The following is a 10,792-nucleotide window of genomic DNA, read 5'->3' as shown; positions in this document are numbered from 1 at the left end:
TTTTTTTTTTTTTTTTTTTTTTTTAGGGATTGAACTCAGGACCTTGTGCTTATGAGACAGGTGCGGCGCCACTGAGCTAAATACCTCTGGGTCAGGATGGGGCCCTGGCTGGGATCTGCCTGCAGCTATGCTGCTCTGTATCATTTTGATGATAGGGTACACTAACTTTTTTGTTTTACTTCATCAATTAAAACTATTTCACTTTTGTGACTGTAAGTGCTGCCCTCTGTAGCATATCTGTGTATAGTCAATAACTGCTCCTTCTCAGAGCCAAAACTCATTAAAACTAGGACTCACCAATTCCCACATACTTTTCAAAATAAACACTATTTAAAGGACTTGGGCGCTTACTCCATAGCATCAGTAAGTGCCTGCGATAGTTTCATAAAAAGAGCACCTGAGAAACTTCAGGAATACCAAACCAGCACTCAAAAAAATTGTAAACAATATCCTAGGAAAAGAAAACAAGGATTACAACCTCAGGAAGCCCAGCAGAATAAATCCATCAGGCACAATAAGAAATTAAACACAAAGCAGGAGAATCTAACAAAAAGAAAAGGTCAAGACAAGAATAAGTCAATACATATCAGTTACAGCCATCAATGTTACTAGTCTCAATTCACCAATCAAAAGAAACAGAATGGCAGAATGGGTCAAGAAACAAGATCCAACAATATGCTGCATATAAGAAACACAATTCAAAAAAAAAAAGAAAAGAAAAAGAAACTCAGACTGAAAGTTAAAGGGTGGAAGACAATACTCCATATGACAGGAACCTGAAAAAGAAGGAGGAGTTATTCTCTTTACAGATCAAGTAGATCTCAAACCAAAAGATTGAGAAAGACAAAGGACACTATATCCTTGTAAAGGGAACAATCCAAGAAAAAGAGATGACAACCATAATTATATATGCACCACAGACAAGTGTGCCCAACTATACAAAACAAATACTAATACAAATGAAAAATCAAATAAGCATGGGTCATTCTCGAAAACAGACCACATACTCACCCACAGAACATGTTTAAGTAAGAGCAAAGAAATTAAATTGATCCCGTGTATATTATCAGACCACAGTGCCCTGACGTTGGAGATCAATAGGAAAAGAAGCCACAAGAATTTCATAAACACATGGAAATTGAACAACACACCTCTGAATAACCAATGGGTCACAGAGGACATTAAAGAAGAAATCATACAGTTTCTGCTATGAAATGACAATGACAATACAACATAATGGAATTTATGAGACACAATGAAAGCAGTCTTACGAGGGAAATTCATAGCAGTGAATATTCATATTAGGAAAACAGAGCAAGCTCTAATAAACAACTTGATGATGAACCTCATGCTTCTAGAAAAAGAAGAGCAGGACAAACCCAAAGCTCATACAAGGGACTAAAGTATAAAGATCAGAGCAGAAATCAATGCAATGGAGACTAAGCAAATGATACAAAAAAATCAAGGAAGCCAAAAGTTTGTTCTTCAAAAGTATAAACAAAATCAACAAAGCCTTAGCCAACCTTATCAGAAAAAGGAAAGAAGGGCCAGGGATTTAGCTCAGAGGTTCACCTGCCTGTTTCAAAAGCTCAAGGTCCAAAGTTCAATCCCCAGTACCAAAAAAAAAACAAACAAACAAACAAACAAATAAAACCCCAAAGATTCAAATCCATGCAATTAGGAATGAAAAGGGTGAAATTAAAACAGACCCAGCGAAATCTAGAGGACCATCAATAACTACTTTGAGAACCTATTTGCCAATAAGATGGAAAATATAAAAGGAATGGACAGATTCCTTGATATGTATGAATTATCCAAGTTGAACGAAGATGACCTAAAAATTCTAAACAACCCAATATCTGATTGATATTGATGCATGAAATTGAAAATGTAGTTAAAAACTTACCAACTAAGAAAAGCCTGAACCCTGATGGCTTCACTGCTGAATTCTACAAGACATTTAGAGAGGAACTACTGTCACTACTGTTTAAACTCTTCAATGAAATTGAAAGGGAAGCAATACTCCCAAATTCATTCCTGGAAGCAAGCATATCCTCAAAGCAGAGAAAGTCCCAAATGAAAAAGAGAACTATGGGCCAATCTCGCTAATGAACATAAATACAAAAATCCTTCATAAGATACTGGCAAATAGAATATAGAAGATCATCATGAAGATCACACCCTGACCAAGTGGGATTCAACCCAGGGATGCAGGAATGGTTCAATATATGCAAATCAATAAATGTAATACACTATATTAAGAGAGTCAAGGACAAAAACTATATGACAACCTCAATAGATGCAGAAGAAGCATTAAACAAAATCCAAAATGCATTTATGATAAAAACCATACAAAAATTGGAACAGATGGTCTTTACCTCAATCTGATAAAAGCCATCTATGAAAAACCAACAGCCAATATCATACTGAGTGATCAAAAACTGAAATCCTTCACACTAAAATCAGGAACAAGACAAGGATTTCCACTGTCACCATTCTTGTTCAATACAGTTTTGGAACCATTAGCCACAGCAATTACACAAGAGAATAAAATAATAGGAAAGAGGTAAGAAATGAAGAAGTCAATGGGCTGGAGATTTAGCTCAGCGGTTCGGTGGCCTACCTTGCAAGCGCAAGGACCCAAGTTCAATCCCCGGTACCAAAACAAACAAATAAACAAACAAATGAAGAAGTCAAACTGTCATTATTTGCAGGTGACATGATACTCTATACAGAAGACCCCAAGAACTCCACCAAAAGTCTTCTAGACTTAACCAAATTCAGTAAAGTAGCTGGATACAAGGTTAACACAGAAAATTCAATAGCCCTCCTGTACACAAAAACCAGACTCACTGAGAAATGAGGTAAAGAATTCCTTTCACAGTAGTATCCAAAAATTGAAATACCTAGGAATCAACCTAACAAATCAAAGACCTCTACTCTGAAAACTATAGCACTTTGAAAAAAGAGATTGCAGAAAATGGAAAGGCATCACTTGCTCCTTCCCAGGTAGGAAGAACCAATGTAGTGAAAATGGTCTTCTTTCAAATCTGCTATACAGATTCAATGCAATCCCAATTGAAATTCCAGCAGAATACTTCACAGACCTTGAGAAAACAATCCAAAAATTCATTTGGAAGAAGAGATCTAGAATATCAAAAGCAATTCTAGGCTATAAAGACAAGGGAGAGGGTATCACAATCCCCAACGTGAAACTATACTACAAAGCTACCGTGATAAAAACAGCATGGTAGTGGCAAAGAAACAGACCTGAGGACCAGTAGAACAGATTAGAAGATGCAAAACAACTCCACACACACTCATCCACCTCGTCTTTGACAAAGGAGCCAAACACCCTCACTGGTGGAATGATGGCCTCTTTAATAAATGGTGTTGGAAAAACTGGGTTTCAACTTGCCAAAGATTAAAACTAGACCTATATCTCCCACCATGCACTAAACTAAAATTGAAACAGATTAAAATCTAAATATTAAAACTGAAACACTAAACTGACTGGGAGAGAGTTTAGGTATAACTCTTGAAGACATTAGTGTGTAGGAAAAGATTTTATGAAGAAAACCTCAGTTGCACACGAAGTAGCACAATCAATCAACAAGTGGGATCTCTTATTGAAAAGCTTCTGCACAGCAAGAGAAACTACCAACAGTGTGAAAAGACAAACACAATACGGGAAAAAATTTTCACCAGCTGTTCCTCAGACAAAGGTCTACTACCTAGAATATATAAAGAACTTAAAAACAAATCAGACCTCCCAAATTTAAAGACCCAATCCAAAAGTGAGCATATGAAATGAACAGGCATTTCTCAAAGTCAAAGTAGCAAATAAACATATGAAAAAAGGTTCACCATCACTGGTCATTTGGGTGATGCAAATGAGAACAACACTGAGATTCCACCTCACCCCAGAAAGAATGGCTGCTATTGTGAAATCAACCAATAATAAATGCTGGCAGCGTTGTGGGGAAAGAGGAACCCTGCTCCACTACAGGTAGGAGTGTGGACTGGTGCAACCACTGTGGAAATCAGTATGGAGATATCTCAAAAAATTAGGATTAGAAGTCCCATTAGATCCAGCTATCTTCTGCTGGGTATCTTCCCCAAAGAATTAAAAGAATCATACCACAGTGATATATCTGCAGCCATGTTCATAGCAGCACAGTTTGTAATAGCTAAAACTTGGAAGCAGCCCACTGCCTGTCAACTGGATAATGAAAAATGTTTAAATAAAATGGAGTACTACTCAGCCATAAAAAGTGAAAAATTAGAGACATTTAAAGCTAAATGGATGCACATTGAGGCAATACTCTTAAGTGAAATAAATAGGATACACATGTGTAAGTATGGAATAGTTTCTCTAGTATGAAAACTGAAAGTGTAAATAAGGACTAAAAGGTGTGATAGATAATGTGAGATAGGAAGAAAGGGGCAAGGGAGAAGAGGAAATGGGTAGGGTAGGGGAAAAGGAAAGGAGGGAATGGAATATGAGAAAATGAAAAAATGGCAACAAAGTCTCTGTAAACAGGGAGGGATGGAGAGGTTGTAGGGAGGGCAGGGGAATGGGGAAAATATAAGAACCAAGATGGATTATGTAACGGTGCAAATTTCCAATGATGAATGTCATTATATTGTATACTTTAAATGTACCAATAAAATCAATTTTTAAAAAAGAAAAAAGAAATAAATTAAAAATAAAGGACTTGGATTTTGTAAGGAAATCTACACTTATTTAATACATAGATAAGGAAGGATTATAAATTCTAGGCCACAAAAATATCAAATATATTCATTATTAATCCTAAGCGGTCTGGCTGGAACACATGTAAGAGTTTTCAATTTTTCAAGAAAATTAAGCAGCAGCAGCAGGTCACTCACTTTCTTTGCCAGAAATAAAGCTATACAAAACACCTTAGACTTTCAACTGCAAGGCAACTAAGAGGACTATTAAGAATGACAGGTGGGAGCCAGGCGTGGTGGCGCACGCCTGTAATCCCAGCACTCCAGAGGCTGAGGCAGGAGGATCACTGTGAGTTTGAGAACAGCCTGGGCTACAAGGTGAGTTCCAGGTTAGTCTCAACTACATAGTGAGACCCCATCTCAAAAAACAAAACAAAACAAAAAAATAAGTAAAAATACTACTGGGGATTGAACTCATAGCCTTTGATTGAGCTACACCTCCAGCTCTTATTTTTTAATTTTGAACAAAATAAGAACCAAGATATGCCATGGAAAGGTACAAATTCGCAAAATTCCCAATGATGAATGTCACCACACTGTGTACCTTAAAGGTGCCAATAAACTTAATGAATAAAAAAATAAAATAGGGCCAGGATTTAGCTCAGTGGTGCAGCTGCCTGCCTTGTAAGCGCAAGGTCCTGAGTTTAATCCCCGGTAACAAAAATAATAATAATAGTAATAATATAAAATAAAATAAAACTTTGGGACAGAGTCTTGCTAAATCACTAAGTTGCTCAGGTTGGGCTCTAACTTCTGATCTCTTGCCTCAGCCTTTTAGAGTGCTGGAATTAGAGGTGCATGACCAAGCTTGTATTTCTGTAATGTTTTTAAAATCTAAGTATGTATCATTTTTGTCATTAATATATGCATATAGGGATGGGGATTTAACTCAGTGGTTTCACCACCTGCCTCACAAGCACAAGGAACTGAGTTTGATACCCAGTACCATCCCCCCCAAACACACACACACACACACACACACACACACACTCCAAAGAATCATTTTTTTTTTTTGGTACCAGGATCAAATTCGGGTCCTTGCGCTTGCGAGGCAGGCCACCAAACCGCTGAGCTAAATCCCCAGCCCTTCAAAAGAATTAACGCATACTTTATATTACCCTAATTCGAAATTCTAAGGTCATTTTGTCACTACTGCTAGATGGTTCCCGACAGTCTTATTTATACCTAGCTCTCAAGCACCAAGCATAGCTTCTTACTCATAGTGGGTGTTTGAGGGACTGGGGATTTAGCTCAGTGGTTTCACTGTCTGCCTCACAAGCACAAGGACCAGAGTTCAATCCCCAGTACTCTCCCCACAAAAAAGGCATAGTGGGTGTTTGAGAAATATCTGCTGAATGAATGAATTAATGTGGTAGCTGAGTTAAGAGCCCATACTGTAAGAAAACTAGCTACTTCTATTTTATAACAAGTACAATCTTTAAATCACATCTTAAGTTTTGGTAGTTGTATTACAGAAACTACAAACTATAGCTTCTCTTCCTCTCATATTCAAAAAGCTATAAAGGAAAAATATCAAAAACCTAGACCTTATCTTTTATAAAATAATTAAATCCTAAAATGGATACTGGTAGTTGCTGAAACCAACACGGCCAAAGCCCTGAGGCACACAAGCACAATGTGCAGTTATTGCAGGCACTGTTCTTACCTGAAAGTTACTTTTTAACTTGAACATACTTACGTTCTCTGTATTCTATTTCTGCCTCCTTACGTAGCTTTTTCTCTCTAGCAAGAGCTTCAGGGCTTCCCCAAACTTCCAAAGATCTGTGCACACACACGAAACACTGATTAACAATTTTAATAACTTTATGATAATTATATTTAAATCTAAATGATCTACTATAACTAAACAGAATCCTATAAGAAAGTATAAGGTCTTTCTTACAGAGAAATATAAAGCACTTAAGGAACTTCACTAAAGTAAATATAAACAAGAGTAAAAATTTTCTTATAAATTATAGCATATATTTAATTAGTATAATTAGTGTATAAATTTGTTACTAGTACCAATAAAATTTGCAAATACAAAAATATTGTTTTTTAAATATGTCATTTAAAAATTCTCAATCTGTCTCTAATGTCTTTTTATTAATCTCAAATTTGGCTTGTAGTTTTTCTCTAAAAGAATTATGTTCTTACTTTGCCTCCACATCTGATCTCAAATATACAGTAAAGGACTCAGTATCTTCATGGGGACTTCGTCGTCTGATTTTCCGAAGCTGTTCTAGATCACTGGAAAAAAAGCACACTGCATTTATTCAAAGTGCATATAGTTTATCAATTAAAAGAATTATTAAGGGCAGGTATAAACAACTCATCTTTATTTTAAAAGAATATACCTGTACAGCTTTTAAAGATCAGCTTAAAGATGGCATTTCTGTATATTAAAATGGCATAGAGACAGTGAAAAAAGAATTATTATTATTTTTTAAAACAAGGTCTTACTGTGTAGCCCAGGCTGGCTTTGAACTCACAGCAATCTTCCTGCCACAAGAATTATTCTTGACGCTCAACAATGTAATACTGTAGGCATTCAACTCCCTCATCAGTGGTTATATTTTATCTGCTACAGGCATATACCACTATCTTTAGTACATGAAAGAAAAGAGGGCCAGAGATTTAGTTCTGAGGTTGTACCACCTGCCTTGAAAGCACAAGGACCTGAATTCGATTCCTGAAACCAAAAAAAAAAAGAAAAGAAAAAGAAAAAAAGACAAGTAATAACACCAGAAATTGGAGTATCATCTTCATAGCAAAGAATTTAAATAAAAAATTTACAAGTTATTTGTTCATATCTAGATTAATACTAAGTGGTAATATCCATTCAAGGATATCAAGTCATAAAGGCTGTATGTCAATCAAGTGCTATTTAAATTTTTTTCTCTAAATTCTACAAGATTTATATATTTACCAGGTCACTGCTTGTTAAAGTATTTGTATCTTCCTAAAGGAATTTTTAACAGGAATGAAGAGAAAGATCTATAAATAAAATTCAGTGACAATGGAATGACATTAAGTTCTACAAATTAAATCTAGATTTTTTAAAAAACCAGCCCCCGCCAAATCAACAGCCATTACATACTACTAAAAAAGGCTGGGCCAGATATTGAAAGATATGTATTCTAATTCCTTCCATGTCACTGATTCACTACATGAGTTGGGTCAAATCATTAACATCTTTCATTATTTTTCCTGGCCTATAACATGGTAACAACAGTCACGCAACTATAGGAATATTTACTTCTTGGACTATAAGGGAAGAGGGAAAAAAACATAGATACATAGATTATATGGTTTCTCTTAAATGGATCAGAAAGGATGAAGAAAAGTTTTAAATCTGTGACAAATACAATCACAATAAATCTCTATGATTATGAGAAAATTAATAACAAAAGATACCAGAAAAAAGTAATATTAAGTTATACTTAACAGAAATCACAATTATAAGTATGATCATTAAATATAACTAAGTGTTCAATTCTGCTAGCCAAAAATCAACAACTGCAAAATGTATAAGGTCAAATATAGAAATAACCTTACTGATAACTGTACCACATCCCACTATAAAAGCAGAACTCCTTAGAGTTCTGTGATACATAGCTTTTTTTTACATTTACCTTGTGGATGTAAAAAGCTGAAAAAAACTGAAATTGTTCATGCTTGAACAGAATTCAGTTTAATAAGCTAACGATTTTAACATTTTTGATTGAATAAAAACATTTCTCCAATTTGGAAAGAAGGCAATGGTGCTGTGATCGCAGCATTCAGGAGGCCGAGGCAGGAGGATCGCCACAAGTTCAAGGCCAGCCTGGGCCACAAAGTGAGGTGAAGACCAGCCTAAACTACACAGTGAGATCCTTTCTCAAAAAACAAGAAAGGGCCGGGGATTTAGATCAGTGGTTCTGGCTCCTGCCTCGCAAGCACAAGGACAAGGACCTGAGTTCAATCCCTGGTACCAAAAGAACAAAAAAACAGAAAACAAGAAAGAAAGAAAGACAGAGAGAGGGAGGGAGAGAAAAGAACTGATTATTTAAATAAGGCATATCACTACATTTTTTAAAAAGTACTATACCTGGATTTGAGGCAGAACTCATTTATTGCTCTGACTCCAGTGATGAAATTATTCTGAGTGTATTTTGATCCATACTCCCTTTTCTTAAGAACTGCTTTGACTAAAGCAAAACACAAGAAACATGTAAGAATGCACATCAAAACTCATATCTGAAAATGAATACTTGCTGACACTGAGTTCACACCTGAATTCATAGGAAGTTGATCTTTCCTCTCGATGTATCAACTGACATTTAAAAAATGGTGGTGCACTGCCTATAATCCCAGCACTAGGAAGCTGAGGGAGGAGAACGGATTGCTAGGAACTACATCACGAGACCGTGTGACTAAAAGAGGGGAGGGGAGAGAAGGGTGGGGAGCCGCCAAGTACAGAACAGGGTGGAATTTCATTTACAGCCATCTAGTTTTTATCTGTATAAACTCACCTATAAATAATGCTAAACTGACCAACTTTTGTCTAATGAACATCTTGTGTTAGTAGTACTTTTTAAATCATTAAAACAATTTAAATTGTTTAGGGTCTAAATGAAAACAGATTTTCAATAAAAAATTACAGGCTTGGGCCGGGGATTTAATTTAGCTCAGTGGTGCAGCCGCCTGCCTCGTAAGCACAAGGTCCCAAGTTTGACCCCGGGTACCAAAACAAAAAAAATTACAGGCTAGTTCCAGGAGTACAGAAAGCTAAGCAGCAACCTTGAAGGATCTGGGTCATCATGTACCCACCAACTGGAAAATCCTTCCCTAGTCTCAGTTCTCACCTCAAGGCCCCTGTAGGAGGTTACCATGGAGTATTCCGCACCCAGCACATGGACCTCTACCAGCAGGCTTCCCCGCCGGATGTCTGGCTGAGCATCTAAGGATTAGGAGCAGACAGGCCCACATCCTGTTGGGGGCCTTCCCAAAGAGCTTAGGTCTCGAGGGGATGAGGAGGCTGGGTTGTCCCCAACATGCTGAGTCTCCACTCCTCAGCCCCGGGGCTTGTTTATAGATTATAAATATATAAGGGGGAATGTGGCAGGAGCGAGGGGTGGTGGAGCTGGAGCCTCATTTCCCCTCCTCCACCTCCCTGGGCCTCTAGCCCTAGGGCTGCTTGTTAAAAAAGAGTAACAAAATAATTTTTAAAAATCTTACAGGCTAATTCAGTTTTTTTCAAAGGTGGGGTAAAACCAGCATTTTATTAAAAAGTCAAAAGAGAAAGCAATCAAAAAAATTAAGGATAAATTTTTTGTGAAAATTTTTTATTCAGTTATATATAATAATCTATATTTTCATTAACTAGTATTTTTTTGTGGATGTAGTAAAAAAAGTTTAAAGCCACTGGACTATTTCATGTAATGTAATAAAACTGAAGTAAACAAACTTTATCCATCAAAAATTTCATGAAGTTTACAGGTTATAAATAAATATTGCCTTCTAATAAATTATTTTCTTATTTTAAAGTATGAAACTATTCATAAGGGTCTAGGAATATAGCCTAGTGATAGAGCACTTGTCTAGGATGTGCAAGGCCCAGGTTTAATACCTAACACTAGGAAAAAAAAAAGTATCTTGGTTCATGCCTATAATCCCAACTATTCAGGAGGATGAGGCAGGAAGATCTTAAGTTTCAGGCCAGCCAATTTCACAAGACTCTGTCACAAAATAAAAAGAGGGCTGAGGATACAAGTCAGTGGTAGAGCAACCCTGGGAATACATAAACAAAATAAAACAAACAAACAAACAAAAACCACAAAACTTGCTCATAAAAAATAAAGACTGACATGCTAGACAGGGTGGCACACACTTGACATCCCAGCATTCTGGGAGGCTGAGGTAGAGGGGTTACAAGTTTGAACCTAACCTGGGGAATTTAGTGACTTGGTGAGACTCTGTCTCAAAATTTTAAAAGTGCTGGGGTGATAGCTGAGTACAAAGGCTCTAGGTTCAATCCCTAGCAGAAGGGAAGGGG

At 36.6% G+C, this 10,792-nt stretch overlaps 1 protein-coding gene across 2 annotated transcripts in view; it reads right to left on the bottom strand.

Annotated features, from left to right (window-relative positions):
• Slc30a9 (solute carrier family 30 member 9) overlaps window positions 1-10,792 on the bottom strand; it is a 73,144-nt gene that overhangs the window by 42,244 nt on the left and 20,108 nt on the right. For both annotated transcript variants that reach the window (XM_010625159.3, XM_010625158.3), the window contains 3 exons: window positions 8,846-8,945; window positions 6,913-7,005; window positions 6,455-6,537 (listed from right to left, as the gene is read on the bottom strand). In XM_010625159.3, coding sequence (XP_010623461.1) covers window positions 6,455-6,537; window positions 6,913-7,005; window positions 8,846-8,945 — 276 coding nt within the window. The remainder of the gene's footprint in view (window positions 1-6,454; window positions 6,538-6,912; window positions 7,006-8,845; window positions 8,946-10,792) is intronic.

The sequence above is a fragment of the Fukomys damarensis genome, unplaced genomic scaffold (assembly GCF_012274545.1).
Source record: "Fukomys damarensis isolate Sample0158 unplaced genomic scaffold, DMR_v1.0_HiC HiC_scaffold_35, whole genome shotgun sequence".
Taxonomy (NCBI): Eukaryota; Metazoa; Chordata; class Mammalia; order Rodentia; family Bathyergidae; genus Fukomys; species Fukomys damarensis.
Note: the sequence above shows the minus strand (reverse complement) of the source record. Positions and strands in the feature narration are given on the sequence as shown.